We start from the raw sequence: 26,873 nt of genomic DNA, 5'->3' as shown, positions 1-26,873 counted from the left end.
GGATTAGATTGAAGGGGGAGACTAATGAGCTGGTGCTAGCCAATGCCTGTGATGATTTTGGAGCGGCATCAGTTAACCCCTTACTTTCCATGCCTCAATGCATGGGCAAAGCCTTAAGATTCATTAATTCCATTAACATTCTGCTTTTTGCCTCTTCCAGATCATTACTGAGGGGGTCAGGTGAGAGCTAACACCATGCTCTGGTGTCCTCCACTCTTCACTTTTGTGTTTTCCTTTGGAAGTTGAAGAGAGGCAGTGCTTGGTGTGTTTTAATACAGATTTTTTTCCCCTCTGCCTTCCAGGTGTATCCACTGTGGAGTTGTCTTTATGTCGCTAGCTATGCTGAAAGTGCACATTCACGAGAAACACTGCGAAGTCTTCCACAAATGTTCTTTTTGTCCAATGGCTTTCAAATCTGCAGACAGTACCACTGCCCATATTACTAGCCAGCACCCAGAAGAGCCTCACAAGACTACTCAGTAAGTGCCCTTAGCATTTGGAAGCATTTACACTGTTTGCCCAATGTTTTGTGTAAACTGTGTTAGCCACTGGATGGCTCTGGAACTGACATTCCCTCCCTCCTCCACACCCCCACATCTCCTTCCTTTGCCTGTCTCTGTCAGAGGAGGAGGAGGAAAAGCTGCTGCTTTTGCTGTTTGCCAGGGGCTTAGTCTCTGCCAAGCCAAAGTTCCCTGCCCTGAACTCAGAGCCTCATAAGATTGGGGGTGGAGAGATAGGGAGGGAGCTGAGCAGCTGCAGCGAGGAGTCTCAGCTGCAATGCCCTGCCTGCCCATGAGTAAGAGTGGCATCTACTGACAAGGAGTTTGCACTACAACTGCCTCCTCTGGCTTCTGGATGTTCGGGGTGCCACTGCCTAAAGAAGCTGGAGAAATTGTCTTGTGTTCTCCACTCTGCAACCTCTTCTTTTTCCCCTCTAGCCATGGCTGAAAGAGCTTGTGGGTGCATGGGTGGGGGGAATTGGATTAGGTTGAAAGTAACAGGTAGCTGGTGTTCTCTGAATGAATTACCTTTGTATATCCATGGTTACCCTCCCAATCTATGCAGGGCTTAATGGATCCTCTTTTTAGAACACTCAATATGTGCCTGATGCATTCAGCCCCTCCAGCTAATTGCTTCAAACGGTTCTGGGGCCTCTGCAGCTTGTTTGGGGTATAACCAAAAAGATGGGTATGTGCAGGCAGCACATTGAAAGAACTCCATTCACTAATAAGTAACTTCCCTTTCTAAGACTAAATCATAGAGTTTTCTTCTTTCTAGTGTCTTTTCAAAATAGTCAATATACTGAGCATGAATTTTATTTTTTTTAAATTGTTCCAGGGTTATCTACAAATGTTCTTGTGAGACTGTCTTTAACAAGAAGAAGCTGCTCCAGGAGCACTTCCAACAGAATGCCAACAAGCTGTTGGTGGGAGTATTTAAGTGTCCGCAGTGTCAATTAGTGTATATGCAGAAACAACAATTAATGCAGCATGTCAAGGTAGGTAGCTGAATCTGACTTACTGATAGCACAGAGCCCTTTTTGTGTGTGTCTGTATACAGGCAGAAGTGACTCTGAGGGCAGGAGATGGAAGGAAGTGGTGGGGTTTTATTTTATGTATATAATTAATTTTTGCCAGGGGGCATTGTGGTGTAAAGTAAAATTTCACTATACAAGTTTGGGTAACACTAGTAAATTTCACTTTATAACAAAAATATGTAGTAGTGATGTTATATAATCATAGAAAGGTAGGGTTAGAAGGGAACTTGAGGGGTCATCAAGTCCAGCCCCCTGTGCTGAGGCAGGAACAAGTAAACCTAGACCATCTCTGGCAGGTATTTGTCCAACTTGTTCTTTAAAACCTCCAGGATGGGGATTCTACAACCTCCCTTTGAAGCCTGTTTCAGTGCTTAACTCTCCTTAGAGTTAGAAAGTTTTTCCTAATATCTAACCTAAATGTCCCTTGTTGCAGATTAAGCCTATTACATCCTACTCTACCTTCAGTGAACGTGCAGAACAATTGATCACCATCCTCTTTATAACCGCCTTTAACATATTTGAAGACTCATCAGGTCCCCTCTCAGACTTCTTTTCTCAAGACTAAGCATGCCCAGTTTTTCAACCTTTCCTAGTAGGTCAGGTTTTCTAAAGCTTTTATCATTTTTGTTGCTCTCCTCTGGACTCTCCAATTTGTCCACACCTTTCCTGAAGTGTGGCACCCGGAACTGGACACAGTACTCCTTCACATGCTGATTCTTTTGTATATTCCACTGTGGGGTACACATGTGCTCCATGCCTCTGAAACTGAAGCCCTTTGCTCGCTGTTGGTGGGATTTGTCTTTGGTCCACACCTGTGCTTTTTCTCTCCTTGTGCTCTGGTCTAAGTGGGGCCTGACTGCGAGTTCCTTTCTGCCACCAAATGATCTGAGATGGAACCCTCCAGTGTCCCCAGAACTGTCCCTCCAACTTTGAATCTGTAAATATTGTAAAATAAAACCTTTTGTTAGTTAAGTATTAGTTTGAGTTATTTTGGTTAGTTAGAATTTGGAACAAGTCCCTTCTGCCCCCTTTTACCTCCTCCCACCCCAGATATGGAATGCAGATTATGCCCAGGAATCTGACCTTCAGGAATGGCATTTCCTGCCCCAGTCCTTCTTGGTAAATGATGACCTTGAGGGGAGCCTCTTCTGTCTTGGAAAAGCTCATACCTGAATGCTATATCTTCCGCTCCTTTCCCAATCAACAGAAGTTCGTATATAGGACCTGATGAGTCTTCAAATATGTTAAAGGCGGTTATAAAGAGGATGGTGATCAATTGTCCTGCACGTTCACTGAAGGTAGAGTAGGATGTAATAGGCTTAATCTGCAACAAGGGACATTTAGGTTAGATATTAGGAAAAACTTTCTAACTCTAAGGAGAGTTAAGCACTGGAACAGGCTTCAAAGGGAAGTTGTAGAATCCCTATCCTGGAGGTTTTAAAGAACAAGTTGGACAAATACCTGCCAGAGATGGTCTAGGTTTACTTGTTCCTGCCTCAGCACAGGGGGCTGGACTTGATGACCCCTCAAGTTCCCTTCTAACCCTACCTTTCTATGATTATATAACATCTTGTATATTGGGCAAGGCCTAGCTCTCACACATCTAATACAGGGGAAAGGAAAGGTAGCGCCAAGACTCTTCCCGGGCTTACCATGAAGGTAGGGAGCACTTTCAGAAGCCTAAAGAGAAATCCCACTCTAAGAGGAGGGCTGCTTACCCAACACCTTCTAAATCAGGTGACACTTCACAATGACAATGTTCTGGATCCTAGGAGGCTCAAGAGCCCATAGGGGTCACGGTAACAACCCAGAGGTTCTGAAAAATAAGGGTGCCCCTGCATTGGCACTGTTGACAGGAGCAGAACCACCGGTACCGAGCAAAGAGAGACAGGAGTCAAGGCTTGGACAACCACCAGTACTGGCAAGGGACACCTGAGAACCTCATGCTCCATTTTTATCCACAAGCTTGCATAATGAAACACTGGCTTCGAAGAGTCTTTCCATGCCAGCTCCAAAGGAACATAGGAAGAAGACTCTTCACACCGATGAGTGGCAATAGATACTTCACTTCAGAGGATATCATCATCCTTCTAGATCCAGAACATTGCCTCCTATTGGGCCTGGTCCTTACAAGGTAGATTCTGACACCATTAGTCCATGAATGCTATGAGAGAAGTGCTTCCTACCAGTTGGGGCATTTCTTTAGTGATGGTACTGGCAGCACAGCCACTGGAACTGGAGCCCACATTTTCCTCTTCCAGGGAATTTGACATGGGGGAAGGACTGACATCACTTCCACTAGGAGATGTCATCCCAGATAGAAGGTTCTGGATCCTCTAGGCACTGCCATGACCTCCTAAGATGGGATACCCTTCCCCCCAGGACTGTTTTTAAACTGTGCCTTGAAGATCTCCTCAACCTATATTGGATCCCTCTTACTGGTTTTACAAGGGACTATGGGATCCATATTACAATATCCTGAATCAGTACACTTTCATTGGGAATCTCACCATCCCTCCCTCCCTTTCTTCCCCCCAGAGATCAGCCAGAGCCCCCTCAGCAGCCCATGGAAGAGGAGGAGGAAGAGCCAGATCTAGCAGTATTGCCAGTGCCAATAGGAGTATCATCATCTCCATAGATTCCAAGGGTCCAAGGCCAGAAGGGACCATTGTGCCCATCTTGTCTAACCTCCTGTATAACACAGACCATAGAATTTCTCCAAAATAATTCCTAGATCAATCTTGTAGAAAAACATCCAATCTTGATTTTAAAACGGTCAGTGATAGAGAATCTACCATGACATTTAATGTATTGTTCCAGTGGTTAGTTACTCTCACTGTTAAAAATGTACACCTTATTTCCAGGTTGAATTTGTCTAGCTTAAATTTCCAGCCATTGGATCATGTTAGAGCTTTTTCTGCAAGATTGAAGTGCTTGTTATTAAATAATTGTTCCCCACGTAGGTGCCCAGAGACTGTAATCAAGTCACCTTCTCTTTGTCGAGATAGATAGACTCTAGGAATTCAATCACTACATAGCAGGCTTTGTACTCCTGGCTCTTCTGTGAACCCTCTCCAACTTACTAACATCCTTCTTAAATTGTGGGCACCAGAACTGGACACAGTATTCCAGCAGCATTTGCACCAGTGCCAAACACAGAAGTAAAATAACCTTTCTATTCCTACTCCAGATTCCCCTGTCTATCCAGCCCAGGTTTGCATTAGCTATTGGGCCACAGCATCACACTGGGAGCTCATGTTCAGCTGATTATCCACCACAAACCCAAATCTTTTTCAGAGTCACTGCTTCCCATTCTGTAAATATGGCCTACATTCATTGCTCCTAGATGTATACATTTATATTTAGCCGTATTACAGGGTATATTGTTTGCTTGTACCCAGTTTACAAGGGGATCCAGATCATTCTGAATCAGTGACGTGTCCTCTTCATTATTTATCACTCTCCCGATTTTTGTGTCATCTGCAAACTTTATCAGTGATGATTTAATTTTCTTCCAGGTCACTGAAAAAAATATTAAATAATATATGGCCAAGAACTGAACCCTGAATGACCCCACTGGAAACACTTTCTGACTGTTCCCTGTTTACAATTACTTCTCCCACAAAGTCCAGAGTGCTTGGTTCTTTTTGTCTCCTTAGATAAAAGATACCTTGGGGTTCTTTGCCCTTCTCTTTTATACTCCAGTGCACCTTTGAAATGGATTCTTCTGAAAGTTGACCCCCAAAGTAAAGTTCTTTCAAGCTGTGAGGAAGGAGATTTGGAGTCTCATGATGAAGGAAATTCCATGCTGGTTTCTTCCCTCACTGGTGTTTTCTAAAACGCAAATTGATCTGTTCCTGCAATCTCCTCCCCCTGCCATGAAGCTGAGTGGTTATCTCCTCCCGTTGTTGACTTCATGGTTTTGTTTTCCTTTTATGTAAATACATTCCCATTGTCTCTCAATGTACCTTGGAAGTACCTTCAAGGTGGCAGAACCACATTTGTTTATCTAGGGTGGGGTAACTTCAGCCCTGCCTAGCAGAGACTTTAAGAACATAATTCCCAATACACCACACAATAATTATTAATAAGTATGTTATTAGCTTCCTACTGATATATTACGTGACTCCTTTTAAATATAGGTTATGATATTAATGAGTTGGGGTACACTGAACTGGTCAGGCCAGCTGAAACTCACTGCCAGATACGTGAGTCTCTTGCACTGGGATGCTGTTAGGATCACAGTCATGAGAAAACAGGAAATCCAAGATATAGTGCGCCAAAGGGGCTCAAGGTCAGGACTCCAAAGAGGATGCCTTTCTAATCTTGTTGCTGGGACCCTTAAGGTATGCCTTTCCCACCATTCCTCTCTTATCTCGAGCCCTCAGGAAGATTCTGCAGAATAGGGCAGTGGTCATCTTTATTGTTCCCAAATGGCCTAGACAGTATTCGTTCCCCAACTTTCTCCAGCCATCAGCACATCCACCCATCAATATCCAGTCTTTCCCAGACCTCTTGACACAGACAGGACAGGGGCAAGATCAGACATCCTAATCTGGAGTCTCTCTACCTCAAGACTTGGTACTTGGAGGGGCATTGAACCTACAGCAGACATGTTCACTAGCAATTCAAGCCATCTTTAATAATAGCAGGAAGGAATCCACCAAAAAATTCTGCTTTGCTAAGCAAAGATTTTCTATTTGGGTTCAGCATCAACAGATGTCTCCAGAAGAACTGGACTATCTGCTGACCCTGAAGACCTCAGGTCTTTCCCTTAGCTCCCTATGATTGCACTTATCTGAAGTTAGTGCCTCCCACTTCCCTTGATAACCATTCATTTTCACCCATCCAGCAGCTGTACATTTTCTAAAGCATCACATTAGAACCTTCCCTCCTGAAACTAAACACGCTCCCACATGGGATCTTAACTTAGTACTCTCAGCGTTATTTGAGTAACTGTTTGAACCATTGCTGACATGTTTGCTGTCCTATCTATCTATGAAAGTCTCCCTTCTAGTGGCCATCAGGTCACCTAGAAGGGTTCGAGAACTAGGAGACCTAATGGCTACTCTAGCTTACACAATTTTCCATAAGGAAAAGGTTCATGGAGACTACACCCAAAATTCTTCCGCCTTTCATCTAAACCAGACAATACACCACTCTTTGCCGAAGCCACGTGTGACTAATGAAGAGAGGAGAAGAGCCTCTTTTCCCTGGGTGTGTGCTGGGCATTGGCATTTACTTACAAAGAACAGATTCGTTTAGGAAATTGCCTGGATTGGCAGAATGGATGAAGGGACAAGCGATCTCTTCTCAGAGATTTTCCAAGTGGATTTCAAGCTGTATTCTGCTCTATCAGTCAGCTGATAGCTCTCCCCCTCAAGGTGTGAGGGCCCACTCTACCAGAGTCAAGGCAGCTTCCCTAGCCTCACTTCATGAAGTGCCTCTTATTGATATCTGTAAGGCAACAGTATAGAGCTCTATACTTGCCTTCACAAGACATTATTCACTATTCAAGCCTCTGCAGCAAATGCATCCTTTAGATTGATGGTACTTGAGTCATCAATACCACGTAGGTTCTCTCACCCTTCTCCTAAATGGGCTCTGCTTCTCAGTCACCCACAGTGGAATACACATAGGAACCAGCACTCACAGAAGCAGCATTATTTACCTTTTATAGCAAGTGGAGTTTTTGAGTTCTGTGGTCACTATCTGTATTCCACTACCCGCCCTTCTTTCTCTCTGCTTCAGATTCTGTACTTATTACTTGTGGTAGAGAAAGAACCTCTTGGCTGTTGGTCCACATCACCCCTTCTGCCCTCAGTCCAGAGCATGAGGAGAGGAGGAGCGCGGGTACAGACTAAGGCTATGTCTACACTACGCAACTTTTAGCGACATGGCTGTGCCGCTACAGCCATGCTGCTAAAAGGCGCATAGAGTAGCCGCTGTTTGTCGGCAGGAAAGAGCTCTCTTAACGACAAAAACTTCCACCCCCAACGAGCGGCATTAGCATTGTTGGCAAGAGAGCGCTCCTGCTGACAAAGCGCTATTCATACCAGCGCTTGTCGTCGACAGAACTTTTGTTTTTGTGTTTATTTAACACCTCCTGAAAAACAAAAGTTTTGCCTTTCACTTGCCAGTGTAGACAAAGCCTAACAGACACTTCACGCAAAAATCTTCCTGTCTCAGGTGCGTGGAAGACATGCATACCCTCACAGTGGAATACTACCCAGGGATCACACATCTCAAAGAACTCCAGTTACTAGACAAGATCAGTAACCTCTCTTTTTACAGCACTGACATTTTTAAGTAGATCAGGTAATGATACAGCCAGGTACCTCATCTGTTGTTTGTTCTATCTCTTGAGACGGTATTTAGAAAAAAAAAAAACAAAAACAATGCTGCCTTTGGTGGGACACTCCTTGAGAGTGTCAATTCAGGACAAATTGCTTAGAGCAGGGCAGTTACAGCCTAAAGCTGGAGTTCCTTTACTATTAAGGCAAACCAAACCAGCCAAACAGAGAGGACTTTGGTTTTACCCCACTGGCTAACCATAAGTCACACAAGCAATTCCCTTAGACACTCCAGTTTTCCAGTATCACCACCAGTGCCACTTCTTATGGGGATGACTGGTTATGAAAACCAATACCCCAGTAAAAGAAAAAAAGTTCTCTCAATCCCAAAGGACCAAGCCCCAGACCCAGGACAATATACAAGTCAGATCTTACCCACAAATCACACTGTTGCCAATCTTTTAGAATCTAAAGGTTTATTCATAAAATGAAAGAGATAGATGAGCGCTAGAATTGGCTAAATGGAATCAATTACAAACCGTAATGGCAAAGTTCTTGGTTCAGGCTTGTAGCAGTGACGGAGTAAACTGCAGGTTCAAATCAAGTCTCTGGAGTACATCCACAGCTGGGATGGATCATTCAGTCCTTTGTTCAGAGCTTCAGATTGTAGCAAAGTCCCTCTAGAGGTCAGAAGCAGGATTGAAGACAACACGGGGCGGTTTTCAGGGCCTTTTATATTGTCTCCCTGTGGAAGATCACAGCAGCAAGATGGAGTTTGGAGTCACTTGGGCAAGTCACATGTCCATGCATGACTCGGTTCTTTACAGGCCAACTCCATTGTTTACATGTTAGTTTGAACGTTCCCAGGAAAGCTCAGATGTGGCGTCTCCCAAAGTCCATTGTTAGTTAAGTGGTTTTTGATTGGGCACTTACTGAGAATATTCTCAAGAAGCTGACCAAGTGCTTCACTGAGGTTACTTAGAATGAAAACACATTGAGATACAAGTACATAGCCAATATTCATAACTTCAGCTACAAAAATGATACCCACATACAGACAGCATAATCATGCCCAACAAATCATAACCTTTCCATAGACACCTTACACGACAACCTTTGTACAATATTTGCTGCAGATATATAACAGTGGTTGCAACAATGATCTATACGGTCACAGGTTATGTCAATAATGTCACAGGTTGATTGGCAGTTGTTTTATATTGAAGCAAAAAAAAAAGCGCAAATGTTTTAAATATTTCACGTGTAACTAAGAGGGAAGATTTTTAAAGAGCTGATGAGGACAGATTGAAAAGTGGGAAACCTATTCCATTTAGAAACATTTCTGTTTCTACTGGTATTTCATATTTTCTGTGATTACTTTCCTTGTACATTACGTTTACATAAAAAGAAGGGGTTTGGTTCATCCTATTTTGTTTGTATTGGTTCATCACATTACATGGGGAGTGGCAAATCCCCAGCCCCATAATGCACCTGGCAAGTTGTTCATACTATATTGCAGTGGTTCTCAAACTTTTTTTCCACGCACCACTTGAAAACTGCTGAGGGTCTCGGTGGACCACTTAATGATCTTCCAAATGTTGTTTGTACCGTTAGCTAACTATTGTAAAGTGCTTTTGCTTGATGATTAGAAAATGGAATCAATTATTTGAAGACCTTTTGTGCCTTTGAATGAATGATTAAGACACAAGACTGGGAATTATGAGATCCGGGTTCTTTTACTGGCTCTGCGCTCTAGTCACTGCACTTCCATGTGCCTGAATTTCCTCATATTAAAAATGATTTAACAACACTGACCTACCTAGCAGGGTAGTGGGGATTAATTTATTCATGTTCATAAGGCATGTTACGATCTCAAGATGGGGAGCCAAGTATAGAAGTGTTGTATTTTTATAAATTATTAGCAATGCTACTCGAACAACTCTTCTGTCAGGCAGAACTTTCTAGCCTATTTCAGGGGCAGAAGCTTGGTGGGGATTTAGGAGTACCTCAGTGCTATGTTGTTTAAACTGTTTTTGATTCTGATGCTCAATTCCCTTATTACTAATCAGGCTGTTCATGGGGTCCCCCCATATCCTGAGGATGTCTCTAACCTTCGACAGAAGCCTCAGACAACGTCCAGCAGCCAAGTTCTTGCACCACCAAAGGAGTTGTCAGTAGCCAATGGCACTTCCCACACTGCTTTGCCAAGGAAGGACACAAGAGTGGAAAACAACTCAGAATCAAAACCCATCTTGAAAAGTGTTGGTTGGACTTGTAGAGAGTGTTCACAATGGAACCCTGATCGGGAAAACTATGTGTCCCATATGAAGAAAAGCCATGGAAAGGTAAGGAACCAAATGATACCTTTCATAGAATCATAGAACTGGAAGGGACCTCGAGGTCATCTAGTCTAGTCCCCTGCATTCAAGGCAGGACTAAGTATTTCAGGCATGTTTCTTCCTGTTTATAAGCTTTTGGCAATAGAACTACTAGTCATTAATATTTTGATCAAATGGAAACCCAGTAGCTGTTCACCAGCACTGTTGGAGTGAAAGCATAGCCAGAAACAAAACATTGACCTGACCTGCTGTCAGCATATTGGGTCCATTTGAATAGTATGATCTATTCTTTGGCATGTCACCCTTTCCTCTGCTCCTTCCCTCACTGCATGTCACATCCAGTTTCCTTTTCCACATACTTTGGTAAATGAATGGAGAGCTGTATCTGTTCTAGTCACTGGTATGACAGCTACACTGGCTGGGATTCCAGGTTTTGTATTGATTGCTGTTGGCTTGTGTTTGCGGTTTCCCTCAGCAGCTGCCAATACTCTTCGCTTAGCACTGTGATCTGTCCATGACAATAGCAGTTCCACTCTGCTAATCAACTCAGCACAACATAGATAGCAATTTGAGTAAAAGTAATTGGAAGCAACATTGTAGTTCAGATGGAGACTGTCCTCCATCTATATATGCATTTAAAGATGAAGAGGAAAAGGGACTTCCTCGATATATTTTATTATTTGCTAAACAGTATGGGGAATTGTCTGCTGTTAGGTATCTAACCCTGAGAGACTCTGTTGTAATGAATTTGTGCAAGGTGCAGAGGTGAGGTTGCTTTAGGAACCATAAATCTGAATTTTCTCACTTTTGTGTGCCTAAAATCTTGTGTTCTATTGACATGGGTTTTTACACAGATTGGTGTTAGAATGGGCTTTTCAGGGCTAGCACCAGCTCATTGACAAAACATAGGCCAGGTTTTCGTGTACAGCCAAACTCTTAATACCTCAAGGTAAATGTACTGAGTCATTAATGTGCTGAGTCTCACGTAACTGGAGCCCTGTGAACAGCGACCAAGAAGGTCTGGATTGTCCCATTTCATAAATACAAGAAGGGGAAAGATGGGAGTGGTAGATTGTCCCATTTGATAAGGGGAATGGAAATACTCATTAAGTATTGAAGATTTTTTTGTTTTTGTTTTTGTTTTTTTAGAAATGAGCTAATGTATGTGATGAGATTTAACTCTGGCAAATGCAGATAATAACAAGGGTGTAATCCCAAACAGATTTACACCGTGAAGGATGCCAGATAGAAAACAAATGTATAGGGGGATTTGAAGTCATTAATGGATATGGCTCATAGTGTGATGCTAATGCTACCTTGGGGCTGCTGTTTTTCCTGGTGCTGCTGTTGGGAGAAGAGAATGGGTAGGTGGTTTTGAGTCTTGCCAGTGCCTGCTTTCATCCCCTTCTCTGAGAAGGGAAGAGACAGGAGAAGGTGATACTTTTCCCTCTCCCCTCCCAGCATTAGCACAAAGAGCTGGTGCGGACCAGAGAAGCACATAGTTTTGAGAGGACTGGGTGTAGGATGGGCACAGGAGTGCGATGGTGGTCAATGGATTAATTTCACATAGAATCCTATGGTGAAGTCAGCCTCTTTTTCTATCAAGGACCTTATCTCTTGACTCCAAGGTGGCTGTCTGGGCTTGCAGATAATGGTGTCCTATCCCTACAGGTCTTCTAGTTAAACCAGATCTTCTTCCTTCAGCAGTAAGGGTGGTCTTCTGTCGTTAAGGAGGAAACTCTCATCAATTCCCCCCTCTCTTCAGGAGCATGAGGATGTTTCTTCTTGTCACCAATAAGTGAAGAGAGTTAAATCAGTACCCAGTAGCAGAAGTAATTAATAATACTTTTTTTTAAAAGTCAGATTGTTCTTGAGCTGCTTCTGATCTTTACCTGTTTAAAGGTGAGATCAATGAGGACAGCCCACTTTCAGGCTGGCTAACTTGGGGATCCCAAAAATCTTGAAATTGTTCTTTTGAGGTACCTCAGTTAAAGGGGTTTCTCTCTGGGTGTAGGCACTGTGCGTCTCCCTTGCTATTCATCCCTTCATTTGAGTCAAGTAGACAAAAGGAGCTAGCTGGCTTCAGTTGTTAAAAGATGTTTCTGTTCTTCTGCTAGTCTGTGAAGAGATATCCCTGTCGGCAGTGTGAGCATTCGTTCAACGACTTCAGCAGTCTGGGCAGACACATTCGCAATAACCATGACACAGCAAAGAAAGTTTACACTTGCTGGTGAGTACCCAACACTGCTTTCCAAGCTTTTCCACAGATTAGTTCGTCTTTCATGTTTAAAAGCCCTTTGTAATAGATCATGTCTTCTCCTGTCTACTCTAGAATGTAAATTACATAAGAACATAATATAAGAACGGCCCTATTGGATCAGACCAAAGGTCCAGCTACCCCAGTATCCTGTCTTCTGACAGTGGCCAGTGCCAGGTGCCCCAGAGGGGATGAACAAAACAGGTAGTCATTAAGTGATCCATCCTCTGTTGCCCATTCCCATCTTTGGGCAAACAGAGGCTAGGGACACCATCCCTGCCCATCCTGGCTAATAGCCATTGATGGACTTATCCTTCATTAATTTATTTTAGTTCTTTTTTGAACCCTGTTATAGTCTTGGCCTTCACAACATCCTCTGGCAAAGAGTTCCACAGGTTGACTGTGCATTGTGTGAAGAAATGCTTCCTTTTGTTCATTTTAAACCTGCTGCCTATTAATTTCATTTAGTGACCCCCAGTTCTTGTGTTATGAGAAGGAGTAAATAACACTTCCTTGTACTTTTTCCAATTACACTGTGGAAGAGTAAGAAGAGGAATAGGTTAGACATAAGTGACTTTTTGGCTAAGATAGGTCCTTCGTTTTGATTGCAGTTTTGCTGGAGACTTGGGGTGAGGTTTAAAACTGAGTTCTACAGATGTATCTGAGAGTACAGTCTCACACACCTGCAGAATGGCCAGTGAAACACTGGGCCTGATTCTCCTGTTGATAAATTGTATGGTCAGTTGCTTGGCCACCCTTTGGTTCATTCTGAAGTGTATTCAACAGGGTGAATTTGATTTAAATCAAATTGATTTAAATCACTAGTCAGGAAGACTCGCTTTAATCATGGATTTCTCCATAAAAGTGCACTGCTGTTGATTGTTATAACCTTAATACATATTCTTCACAACTCAGAGATAGATGTAGGTTTCATTTTTAGAAGGTACACACTATACATTTTTAAAGTGATTTATTTTGAAAACTTTTCAGATTAGTTTTACAGCTATAACAGAAAATGAATGATTGGTTATTTCATTTACCAAAAGTAATTGAAGCAGATAGTTCACCTCCCAATGACTTCATAAATATCTCCAATTCAACAGCTTACTCATTAATATTTGGAGGATTTTCTTGCCATGCTGTATTAGGAGGAGAACATCACCAGACAGACATTTAAATTGTTTTATTAAACGAAAACAACAACATTCTGTATTCTGGATTTTTTTCTTCAACAGCAAACACGTAATATTTTAACAAAACAAGCATATGATTTTTTGAATTTAGTTAAACTTTCAAGTATTTTAAAATCAGGTTTGTTTTTCTTAAAATTGTAACTAAAATACTTAAATGAACTATTTAAAAAACAAAAATTAAATTGACTATATTGGCTTCTGCAGCTAATTCAGTCATTTTCACCTTCATTGTCCTGTTTGTTCATAATCTGGAAAAGAAAACAAGCTTTCCTGCTTTTTCGGGTCCCAAATGATTTCTCAACTTGGAATGAATTCTTCCTAAGGAAGAAAATATTCTTTCTACGCCATCAGAAGAAGCTACTACTGTTAAAAGTGAGATTATCACTTCAACAGTCCCTGAATCCAAGTGCTTAAGTGACTTCCACCAGTTCACTGGTGTGACTTTCTTTAAAACATCATCAGCAAACTTTCTTGAATGGTTCACCCTTAGCTCTGAAGTTTATTATAGTTGGCATTACGGAGGGATGATTGCCAGATGTCAGTGTCATAGCCAACTCCTGTTCTTCAGCAGTTAAGATTTGACCCTTATTGAATATTGAGAATTGAGTATTGAGAATATTTGCAAGAGAATGAGCTGGAGACAGTGCTTGTCCCATTTGTTTTTTTAATGCTTGTAATTTAACTCTGTCATCTTTTTAAGATCTCTCTCAGTTCCTTCCAAATTTCAGCAGCATCAGCAATAAAACAGCTGTTTCCCTGCATTTTGTTCAAGGCTACAGAAATAGGCTTCAGGGTACTCAGCATGTGTTCAACGTTTCTCTTAAGCCCAATGTTGAGCACTTTGGCTGTGACCCAGTGCCATCTATGTTTTCATGATTTTGTTCACAAACTGTCATCAGTTTAGGCCAGTTCTTGATATAGTGCTCAAAACAGTCCACTCCTGAGTTCCATCGCACGTCTTGGGGGATAGTTAGCTTGGTTCCTCCCACTTTTTTCAGAGCAGCTGCTGCAAAGTGGTTGTTACGGAAGTATTTTGCAATTTCAACAACATTAGCCTTTATTTCTGGAACACTGAAGTATTTGGCTAGGAGGTGCATCAAATGAGCACCGGAATTGTATGTTATTAACTTGGGACTCTTCACTCTCTTCTAAATAGTTTCTTCTCATCTTGGATACATTTGCAGCATTGTCTGTAACCAAGCTGCATAATAGAAATTTGAAATTTTTTTTCACAGTTTGTTATAGCTTTTACTGCTACTTCTTGTAAATATTCTGCTGTGTGTGGATTTCCTGATGTATCAATTGTATCTGTAAGGAAGACATTCTCTTCTTCTGTTGTCACACAAGCACATACAACAGGATCATTGTGGACATTGCTCCACCCATCAAGACTCAGGTTAACAATTTTACCCTCTAGACCTTTTGCACACTGCTCAATTTCTCTTTCATACACTTTATCCAGCAATTTGCCTGTGACATTTGCTCTGTTGGGTGGACTGTATCCTGGTCTTAATGACTGAACCATGTTAATGAAGTGTGGGTTCTCAATCATACGGAAAGGAGAGTTCGTTGCATAAAGAAACCGGGCAATTTTTTCAACAATTATCTCTTTTTGTAATGTGCCGGTTCTTATCACCAACTTCTCCGTGGTTGTTTCTGGATGATGGAGATTTTTTTTCCTTTTTGCTACAGGTGATATATTGTGGCTATGTGACATACATGATGTGACTGAAACACTATCATTAGCAGATAACTCTGAAACTATAGAAAATGATGGTGATCTTGAAGGTGGATAGTCTTCAGAATCCTGTATGTTGAGGATAGATTCTCCTAAGTCAATTCAGTTATTTAATTATTATTACCATACTGCTCATTTAGTACTGCTCATTGCATTCACTGACACTCAGTACTACTTTAAAGGTGAAATTGTAAAAGGAAGATCTGCCTATTTCAGCTATTTATTTTTTATCACAACTGCATCTAAAATGATAGTACCATAGAGTAACACCTATATTTTTTGCTCAAACATGAGAATTCAAGAATAGTCCAGAAGGAAGACAGGCAGTCCTTAAGAAAGAAGGATGAAATAAAAAAGTTTACCAACCTGAAGATTCTGCATGTTCAGACATGTTCCTTTCATCATCTTCAACGCAGCTTCCTCCTGAGAAGGAACGCTTCTCATGATGATGTTTCATTCGGGCAATCAGGCCTTGCATTTCTTTGTTGCACTGGTTGCATTTTTCACACATGCCTGTCTTACCCACAGGTAGAGGAACTTCATTAAAATATTCCCAAACTGGGTCTCTTTTATGGTCTGCTGCCATTATAGGTTTTCCCTTCTAGTGAGAGAATGGTATGGTAGATCTCAAATCAATGAAGGCTACACTCAGAAAGACCTCAAGACTTCTGGAATATGCTGCTCAAACAGTTTCACTTTTGTTTCTCCTGCCTCTCCTTCCCTTCTCACATTTATCTCCAGACTTCTTCTCCTTGTCCAGATCTATTCCGTCCCCAACAATCTTCTATTCATTGAACTTTTTGAAACTTTGCACTTTTAGAGAGAGGTAAGGGATTAACTCTGTATACACAAATTTGCAGAGGGTCAATAGGGTTGAGGTCTGTCATTTCTCACCTCTATATATTATGTATTTATTTAAAAACATTTTTGCTGTTAACAAGCACGTTATCTCTGGAGACACAAATCCACGGTTTGAGAACTGCAAAACTAAGCATCTCTGATGGTATCTTCTAGACTGAGCACTGAGTCCCTTTGGGTAGATAGAGTAACTTAAATAATCTATACAGAAGCCTCTGGAACCCCATAAGATTGGGTCTCTAATCGGTGAACTATTGGAACTCATTTACAAAACTTTTCTTAAACATTACATGAATATATTGTCTCATACTATAGATTTAGAATTTATAATCCCTATTCCGTGATGAGATATCTTTGAGCTATAATGTATCTTAATTAAAACTATCTTTAGATAGGTTTTTCCCTCAAAAAGCATTTTATCAAAAAAATCCAATTTAAATTTAAAAAATTTGATTTTTTTTTTTAAATCATTGATTTTTATCCACCCTGATATTCAAGAGACAAAATAGCCAGTATCAGTCAGGTTTATGACTAAAACTCAATAATGCTATAGTACAAGGAAAAGTTTCAATGTGATACCAGTCTCTGGGAAGCTGTCTTGTCTTGTGCAGTGCTGTTACCTTCATCTTACACAGACAGAGTGCTCCCAAAGTTACACATTTCAGCTAGGAGTATTTATAGGATGATTTTACAAGTTACAAAACCCTTTACCCATCATTAAAATCCAGCCCATCGTTTTATCCCATTTCCTTAACTTGTTCTGTACCTTTCTTTATTTTTGTTTTGGACACTACTATTCCAGGTACTGGTCTGTGAAGGTACCTCCCTAGCTTGTACTAAGACATAGAATGAAGATACCTTCAGTTTGACAAATTTATTATATGTTTATGGTCAGTTGTACTATTGCAGGGTATTGTGGGATGCAGCTTAGCATGAGTGAACAGAATTCAGGAAAAATAAAAGTCAGTTTAGCTCTTACAGCTAACCCGGGATTCATATAATATGGTATAGACTAACCAAACATGAATGTTGGCTAACACTTCGTGGCCTTGCACCTTGTGTACTCAGGTACACTTGTGGAAAATCAGTGTGAAGTCTGTGTAAAATGCTATTGTGATGGTGCCCCCCATAAGGCTTTATGGAAATATGCTTATGAGTGTGTGTGTGTGTATATGAATGATATAACTGGAATATGTTTTATGCTACATTTGCCATGTAACATATCTCTGTGAAGGTTATGATCTACTGAATCTATTCATCCTATTTGTATGCATGTATCATTTTTGTATTCAAAGTTATGAATATTGGCTGTGTACTGGCTTGATTTCTAAGTAGCCTTAGTAAGCATTTGGTCAGTCTCTCGAGAAAGGAATGTGCAAATTAAATGGCCAGTCAAGAAGCACTTAATGGACAATGGAACTTGAAGATGCCAATCCACATGTGAGCTTTCCCAGGCATGTGGCTTGGCTGGTAAGAAACTCAGTCATACATGGACATGTGACTTGTCCATGTGACTCCAAAACTCCATTTTGTAGCTGGATTCTACACAGGGGGAGAGGAGGGTGTCCACCTACAGGAGAAAGTCTATTTAAATCCCTGGGAGACCCCTCCATTTTGTCTTCTGCTGGCTAAGGAGATAGCCTCTCCACCCCTAAGGATACCTGAAAGAAACTGGAACAAAGGACAGTAACTACAGGGGGTGTGAGTGACTGCTGGACCCAGACTAGAAGGAGACTAGTCTGTAAAAGGAAGCTTACTGGGTGAGGTTTTTATCTGTATTCAGTTTTCTTAGACATAGACTTGCGTGTTCTATTTTCTTTTGCTTGGTAATTCACTTTGTTCTGTGTTACTACTTGGAACCACTTTAATCCTACTTTCTGTATTTAATATAATCACTTTTACTTATTAATTAACCCAGAGTATATATTAATCCCTGGGGGATGGGGGGCAAACAGCTGTGCATACCTCTCTATCAGTGTTATAGAGAGCGAACAATTTATGTTCTACGCCACTGTGACGAGCTGGATCACAGAAACCCCCTTGGAACTGCCAACTGTGCCAAGACTACTACTGCCCCTGCTTTCCCTGCCAGCTTGGGACTCCAGCATCCTGTCTTGCTGAGCCAGACACGCTACTCTGCTGCAACACAGACCCAGGGTCTGAACCACGTACCCCAAAGCTGCAGACTTAACTGAAAGCAACTTAAGAAGTGTTCCTGCCTTTAACACTCAGATGCCCAACTCCCAATGGGGTCCAAACCCTAAATAAATCCATTTTACCCTGTATAAAGCTTATACAGGGTAAACTCATAAATTGTTCGCCCTCTGTAACACTGATAGAGAGAGAGATGCACAGCTATTTCCCCCCCCACCCCACCCCACCCCCAAGTATTAATAAATACTCTGGGCCATTAATAAATACTGTGGGCCATGTATAGAGTACAGTTTGAGAAGCCTCCCATGGAGCAAAGCCAAAGGCCTACACATTCGGCATCTCCATCGGTCTCTCGACCACCAAAGACTGAGCCTCTCCCTATAGTGGATGAGGAAGAAAAACCAGAGGAAGAAGTTCCACTGCCACTCCATTTCTCCTCCTCTTCCCCTGATGAGGCTATCCTGGCTCCACCCCCTACGTCAGCCAACAACTTTAAACACATTCAGGTGCTGTTTCGCAGGATAGCAGACTCCCTCCAGATTCCTTTGGAGGAAGTGAAAGAACAACAGTATAAACTGCTCGACATCCCGCAGACATCCTCCTCCTCCAAAATAGCCCTCCCAGTTAATGAGGACCTTCTCGATCCTGCCAAGGTGCTATGACAGACCCAGCGTCCATCCCACCAACCTGCAAGTGGGCAGACAAAAAAATAGTATGGTCCTGCAAAGGACATGGAATTTCTTTTTTCTCGCCCCACTCCAAATTCCTTACTTGTCAATGCCAACCTCGATCCACCCCTTATGACAGGGATTGGAAGCAATTGGTTCTATTTGGCTGCAAAGCTTATTCATCCGCTATGCTCCAATTCTGAATATACAACTAAGAGGCTCTCATGGCCAAATACAATTATCTCAATTATTCCAAAATATAGAAACTCTGCCAAGACTTTTCCTGATGACAAAAAGGAGCAACTCCAGGCACTCATATCCAAAGGATACCATTTGGGCCATAGAGCTTTACAGACTTTCTTGGACTTCACAGATGCTGAGGCCCATTCCATCGCAACTGCCGTAGTCCTGAGGCAGGCATCCTGCTTGCACATCTCCAGCCTCCCTAAGAAGGTATAAACCATCATCGAGAACATACCTTTGAGAGCCCAAAATTATTTGCAGTGCATATGAATGAATCCCTACACTCCCTTAAGGGCTCTCTAGCAACTCTCCACTCTCTCGACATTTACCCAGTAGCGCTGAAGAGACAACTGGGGAAATGTCAACGTCCCCTGCAATCCTGACCACCACAGTACACTCCCAATCAACAGTACAACAGAAATCCCCTACCAAGCGTAGACATACAACTCCTCAAGGGGCTACCTCTCACGCATCTTTGGCCAAACAATTTTGAAGGTGTCGTTGAGGCCCTGAGAACCCTCCCCCTGGTCCAGTCACAAAAACTATCTCCAACATTCCACCAGTTTGGTGACCATCTAGACCCTTTCTTTCCATCATGGCAGCTAATTACCTCAGACAAGTGGGTTCTAAAGATCATCAAGGAAGGATCGTCCATCCCATTCCTATCTATCCCACCCACCCATGCTCCCTTCCTGTCCCTCTTTAGCGACCCTTCTCACGTACGCATTCTACAAGAAGAAATAAACCACCTTGTGCAACTGGGAGACATAGAGCCAGTCCCATCTCAGCACAGGCGGTAGGGTTTTTATCCCCATTATTTTCTGATCCAAAAGAAATCTGGTGGGTGAAGACCGATCCTAGACCTTTGAAACCTAAACAAATTTGTCAAACTGCAACACTTCAAGATGGTTACCCTCTCCACCGTTATCCTAGCACTGGAACGGGGAGACTGGTTCTTAGTCCTTGACCTCCAAGCCACATATTTTCACATCACAATACACCCTGCCCACAGATGGTTCCTCCAATTCATCATGGCAGCCAATCATTATCCATTGTAAATGCTTTGAGGCAGGGACTGTTTGTACAGGACCTAGCACAGTGGGGCCCTGATCTCAGTTGGGGCCTCTAGTTTGCTACTGGAATATAAAAGAATGGATTATCGTGCCACCACACTCCTTGTTGCTTTTTGGATACAGACTAACACCGCTACTCTGTGATACTCATTATTTGTCATTTCAGTACCTTTCATACTTGGGAATCTTGCTGGTTACTTACTGTAGCAAACGTAACTTTAAGTAGATGAAGTATTTTGTCAGAGATGCTAATAAATAATAAAATGCTGTGTAATGTAGGAGCACTCCTGCATCTTCTGAGATGATCTAATTAGTCAGAATTCGGAGACTAAAAACACCTTTATCTGTAGCCAGTGACATTTCTTACTGACTCACAATTCTGCATTACCAACAGGCTGCCTGCAATTAAATCAGCAGAAGTGTGCTTTTCACTTCACTAGTAACTTTCTGAGCTGTAGCTCACGAAAGCTTATGCTCAAATAAATTGGTTAGTCTCTAAGGTGCCACAAGTACTCCTTTTCTTTTTGCGAATACAGACTAACACGGCTGTTACTCTGAAACCTTTCTTCCTTTATTTTTTTAAGGTTCTGCACAGATGAAAATCGGACATTTCCTCAGCCTTCCATGCTGGAGAATCACATCAGCCTCATGCATGGCATCAAAAACCCAGACCTGTCCCAGATGTCCAAAGCAAAAGCTCCAGAGTGTGACTCAACAAAAGTAATTTACATGGTTATACTGAAAAATAAATAGTGGCTTGTGAAGTCCTCTACCCCCCTCCTCCCCCGCATTATCCACCTACCAGACTGCGGGGGGAGGTTGGGGTTTATATCCTACAGCAGGGTGGTGGTACTCGGGGCTTTAGCTTCGCAGGGGGCATCAGGGCACAAGAACTGCGCCCCAGCAGGCAGTGCCCTCTGGGGCAGGTTGGGCGTGTCTTGTGGCTCTCAAACTTTTGAAGATTATCTTATGCAGCTTGGAGGGTTATTAAGTTTGGCCACCTCTATATATACTTACAGGGTTTTTTTGAGCTATATCCTAGAAACTAGTGTGTGCAGCCAGGGTTATTTACAGGAGTATTGTCTTAGTTAACAGTGCAGGTTAGAGAACAACCAGAAGTATTGTGTTTGAACCAAAACTCAGAGTTAGGGAGGCAAAATTTATACCCCCGTTTTCACTCTTACATAATTTTAATGAAAAAAAGCAGAATTCTGCTTTACTGCTGTAACTTTCAGTACTGGGGCTTTGCCAAAAGTAGAATTTTTCTGGAAAGTTTCTGTTCAGCCGTTTTAAAATTATTGTTAAGGAGCAATCAAGTTAGTGGGTAAGTAAAATACCTTTTCTCACCTTATAAACAATTATTCACATTTGGTTTTCCTTTTTGTTTTTTGGTAGGTGGGATGGGTCACACCTTAAAAATGGCTGATCTTTAAAACCTCAAACTTTGGAAGCAAATATTAATGGATTTATAGTGGTAATGCCTCTCCCACATGGAATACGCTGTATAGCATGGTTCCCAAACTAGGGGCACCGCGTGTTCAGGGAAAGCCCCTGGCAGGCTGGGCCGTTTGTTTACCTGCCGCATCCGCAGGTTCAGCCAATCGCAGCTCCCAGTGGCCGTAGTTCACCGTTCTCCACCAATAGGAGCCGCAGGAAACAGCGCGGGCCGAGGGATGTGCTGCCACCGCTTCCTGCAGCCCCCCCTTGGCCTGGAGCAGCGAACCGTGGCCGCTGGGACCTGCGATTGGCCGAACCTGGGGATGCGGCAGGTAAACAAACCGGCCCAACCCACCAGGGGCTTTCCCTGAACAAGCGGCACCCCTAGTTTGGGAACCATTGCTGTATAGTAAATTAACATTTAAGTCTAATCAGTAATCCAAAATATCAAATGTATGTGCCCTATGGGTGAATTAAGAATGACATATGAGCCTTAACTTTTTCGCTTCCTGAGGTCTCTGTATTTAGAATGTACAAACTCAGTGTTTTCTGGCTTGAATGATCAATTAAGAAGCCAACAGAAGACACCAAAACCCCCTCAACGCCTGTACACCTCTCTTGTACACACTCACAAAACACAGTCCAGGAATTTGATTGTGGAGCACTCCCCCTCCTGAACCGCAGATCTCTGCCTAAAGATTCTCTGTATTTTATCTCATTACTCTTAGTTATAGTTATGTACGCTCTAAATAATACCGTCTCCTTAATGTCTACACCTTCTAGTCTATAACAAACACAGTCCAGGAATTTTTTATTTTATTTTGCACAACCATATTGCACTGCAGTCTCAGGTCCAATTTACTTTGTTGTCACACACAAATTTCTCCCTTCCATTAAATATTTGTATTCTAAATTATTTCCCCACAGATAACTTAGCTTGAATTTTTTCATTATTTTCTTCTCCCATCACTTCCATTTTTAAAAGCACTATTTTTTCCTATTGAAATACTTTTAATATCCCCGCAATAGGAGAAAGAGGGCTGCTTCTTTCCCCTAGTTAGAGCTGGGTAAATTATATTTGTTGTATAAATTATTCAACCAATTTCATTATATTTTTTAACCCCTTACAGTCTTAAAAAGTGGGGTAGATTTGTGCTGAGCTGTAGTTGCAGTTGTTTCTTTTATTTGCACTGGGGTAGTGCTTAGGGACTGCAACCCAGACCCAGACCTCCAGTGTACTAGGTACAGTACCAGTGCAGAATAAGAGACAGTCCCTGTCCCGAAGAGGTTAAGATCTAAATAGATAAGGCAGACAAAAGATTGGGTGGAAAGGATGTAATATACAAGTGGAATGAACATTGTGATAGTATGCAAATGACATGATAGTGCTAGTTATTTTGTTGGTTCCTTTTGCTTTTGTTTATAATTTTGCCATGTGGGGTTTTGTTGGGAGGGGATTAGCTGCTGAGAGAGATGAGAGGGGGAGAGGAGTAGGGAGGGAGGCTGAAGTGGAGAGGCTGAGAAGGAGCTGGAGCAAACAGCCGATCAGCAGAGGGAAGAAAATGTCCAGAGTAAAAATTGTAAAAAGCTGCCAGGAGCGGATGACGTCATCACATCTCAAGTTCTCTGCTTCAGCTGCTTGTCTTTGCTCCTGCTGGCTGAGCTTCCAGCAGTTTTTCTTCCCTAAGATCACACAGCTGAGGAGAGAATGATTCTAGGAGGCATTCAGTGGGACTACATTCCAGTCTCCTCTGCAGCCTTACCTATTTCCATTCATCTTTGCCATCTTCAGCTTCTTCCCCTTCCCAGTCCAGCTGGTCAAATCAGGCTGTTTTTTCCTTAACAATGTCTCTAGAGAAGCCCTTTGACCAAACCCCTTCTCCATGCCTTGATCATCCCTTTCCTCAGCTGTTTCAGCCTCCTCTATGGTCCTCTCTACCTCTCAGCCTGCTAGTCTATCCCACATGCTAGCGATAAAATAACATACCTCCCCCCTCCTCTGATCATGTTACATTCCTTTTCAAACCCCTTTGTCTTCCACATCACGTTCAAATTCTTCCCCCTTCAGAGCTCTAGACCTGTCTTCCATCCCTGTTCTCATTTCTCTTTACTCTCCTTCTAACTCCTGCCAAGCCTTCCTTAAGCCTGCATTTACCTCAAGCAGCTGTTTCCTGTGTCCTTCTCCCACTTTCATCTTTGCACCTTCTGTTCTACCCATATGCATAGAACTCACTGCCCTGGTGCACCACACCGCCTACATCTCCTCCTTCAGATAATTCCAGAGAGCCTTTAACCTGTCCTTCATGTTCCTTTAAACTGTATGGTGTCTGTTTAATTCTAACGGTGAAAAGGTGGGTGAGGTAATATCTTTTATTGGTCCAACTGCTATTGGTGAGAGAGACAAGCTTTTGTGCTACACAAAGTCCTTCTTTGGGTCTGGGAAAGGTACCAGTATTGTTGTAGCCATGTCAGTCAATTCAGCAAGCCAAAGTTCTTGCTCTTAAGTGGATATAATAATAAAGACGTTTTTAACATTTTTTTTTAGGCAAAATCTCCAAAGAGAGTGTCTGCAGATGCTCCAGGACAGATGGAAACCACTGAAGTTCCACCAGCCAAAAAACTGAAGGCACATTGGAAATGTGCTAAATGTGGATTTGCAACAGATATCAGTACTGAATTTCAGGAACACATACCTCAGCACAAGGCGGACAACTCCACTGCTCAATGCTTGCTCTGTGGCTTGTGTTATACATCTCACATCTCTCTGAACAGGCACCTCTTTATTGTTCATAAAGTAAAAGATCCAGTAGAGGAAGAGGAGGAGGAGGAGGAGGAGGAGGAAGAGGAAAGGGAAAAGTTACAGACAGAGACAAATGAGAATGGACATGAAGAGTATAATAGAGAGATGAACACTACAGTGGAAGAAGAAAATAGTTTGAAATGCAGAATGTGCAAGAGTGACTCAGTGCTTTGTGCACACAGTCAGAGGTGTGGCGTGGAGGATTCCAGCAGCAATTGTCAGAACAATCATTCAAATGCTACTAAGATTTAAGAAAAGAAAAATTTTTACTCAAAATATTGGGTGGGAATCAAGCAGATCTTTGAAATATCCTGTTTATTTCTTGGGCTGGACTGTGTTTTCCATTAACTTTTTTAATTTGTAAGGGAAATAAAAACTGCTTCCACCTCCATAGCACTGAATCTCTGCCAGATCAGAGGTGAAAAGAGAAAGCAGGACAAGAATCCCCGCTGGAACTTGTCTGACTCCTAAGGATGCAGGAGCACTTTCTGAAGCTGCAGTTTTCTTTCTGAAAATGAGCTCTCCTTGAGTATGCACTGCCTCTGCCTGGTGCTCCGGGCTGGGACCGAGGGGTTCAGAGGGCGGGAGGGGGATCATTGCTGAGGCAGGGGCTTGGGGCATGGGAGGGAGTCAGGGTGGCAGGCTCTGGATGGCACTTACCTCAAGCAGCTCCCAGAAACAGCAGCATGTCCCCACTCCAGCTCCTATGTGGAGGAGCGGCCCGGCAGTTCTGTGTGCTTCCCTGTCCACAGGCACTGCCCCTGCAGCTCCCATTGGCTGTATTTCCTGGCCAATGGGAGCTGTGGGGGGTGGAGCTTCAGGTGGGGGCAGTGTGTGGAGCCCTCTGGCTGCCCCTATGCATAGGAGCCGGAGTAGGGATATGCCGCTGCTTCCGGGAGCCATGCAGAGTGGACCAAGACCCCGAGCCCGCTCCCCAGCTGGAGCGCCAGGGCGGGGCAAGCCCCAGACCCCACTTACTGGCGGGAGCTCAAGGGCTGGATTAAAACGTCTGGAGGGCCAGATGTGGCCCCCGGGCCGTAGTTTGCCCATCTTTGCCCTAGAAGTATGCCAGGTTCATCTTCTAGTCTTTCCATGAATGTTATTGAATCAAGTTGTGTTATAAATTTAAATCACCATAAAAGAGATTTATTTTGCAGCCTCAGTCATCTTTTTAATTGTTTATAGAAAATATTGCTAAATCATCTGTATTTGTAAGTGATTTACAAAGCACAAGATCTCACACAGCAACAAAGGCCATCTACACTGGGGAGTTGCCACAGTTAAAGCCTTTGGTGGCCAGACACCAATGTAGCTGCACTGCTGCAAACCCTGCTGAAGACAGAGCCAATATAAGATTCAGTTAGCACCTGTGCAGTTTGTCCCAGTTTCAGACAAGAATAATCTGCACAGTGCATATTGCAGCACATAAGAGCTTTGCTTGTCTGCACTAGGGAGGATGCACCAGTACTCCAGGGACAGCTGAAATCCCCAGGATAGACAAATAGAACCTGCCTGTGGCTGTATCAGCTGGAGTGGTACAGACTATATACTTTCAATCACAGGAATGAGAAACTCTGCAAGAGAAATGTACTTAATCTGCTGTAGGTTGTTAGCTCCTTGTTTGGGAAAAAAAGATACTGAAGCAGATACTGTGATTACGGTAAGAAAAGTCAGTCTAACACCAGTGTGTGTATCCTTCTGTGCAGCATATAACTAAATCAGTCTCATAGCACTACTAGCAGCCGTTCCAGTAGCATGGAATGTTCCATACACATGATCAGGCAAAGGAGAGAGTGGCATCCATAAATGTGTTTGAACTGAGAGAGCACCATACTGTAATGCTTCCAATACTCTAGCTCCTTTGATAGCAGATCTCCCATCTTTACTCAATTTTATAAATTACTTTGGAGACTTTTTATTTCCGTATAGTCATATTGACTCTTCACTGTTTCCGTGCTGCTTCCTTATTTGTTCTCTTCACATGCTTTGTGTAATATAATTACTTCAATACACTTTTTATGTTGAGACAAAATCCCGCTCATTATTGTTCACTATGACGTTTAACTAATTTAAAAACTATTTATCTTATTGGATTTGAATTGGTTACTTTCTTGTCTTGATGTGTTTTGATACAAACAGTTTGGAACTCTTTGTATTTTTTGATACTGTGTACATTAGCCTAGGGAATGTTTTACAAGGTAGCTTATGTAGAGTAACAATAGCAGGGGTCACTCCCAAACCATCACATATCTATTTAATCTGCAGTGGCATTTGTGCCTTGCT

General features: G+C 42.5%; 1 protein-coding gene across 6 annotated transcripts in view; it reads left to right on the top strand.

Moving 5' to 3' along the window:
* ZNF592 (zinc finger protein 592) overlaps positions 1–26,873 on the top strand; it is a 107,313-nt gene that overhangs the window by 70,484 nt on the left and 9,956 nt on the right. For 3 of the 6 annotated variants that reach the window (XM_037911461.2, XM_037911462.2, XM_043523216.1), the window contains exons 4-9: positions 303–479; positions 1,339–1,498; positions 9,900–10,175; positions 12,287–12,399; positions 20,938–21,073; positions 24,336–25,139. In XM_037911461.2, coding sequence (XP_037767389.1) covers positions 303–479; positions 1,339–1,498; positions 9,900–10,175; positions 12,287–12,399; positions 20,938–21,073; positions 24,336–24,842 — 1,369 coding nt within the window. In that variant the 3' untranslated portion in view covers positions 24,843–25,139. Of the gene's footprint in view, positions 1–302; positions 480–1,338; positions 1,499–3,393; positions 3,672–9,899; positions 10,176–12,286; positions 12,400–19,300; positions 19,449–20,937; positions 21,074–24,335; positions 25,140–26,873 lie in introns of those variants that run through there. The other 3 variants (XM_043523218.1, XM_043523217.1, XM_043523219.1) reach the window with 3 other exon arrangements.

Source organism: Chelonia mydas, chromosome 10 (assembly GCF_015237465.2).
Source record: "Chelonia mydas isolate rCheMyd1 chromosome 10, rCheMyd1.pri.v2, whole genome shotgun sequence".
Taxonomy (NCBI): domain Eukaryota; kingdom Metazoa; phylum Chordata; order Testudines; family Cheloniidae; genus Chelonia; species Chelonia mydas.
This window is presented reverse-complemented; position numbering and strand designations above follow the sequence as displayed.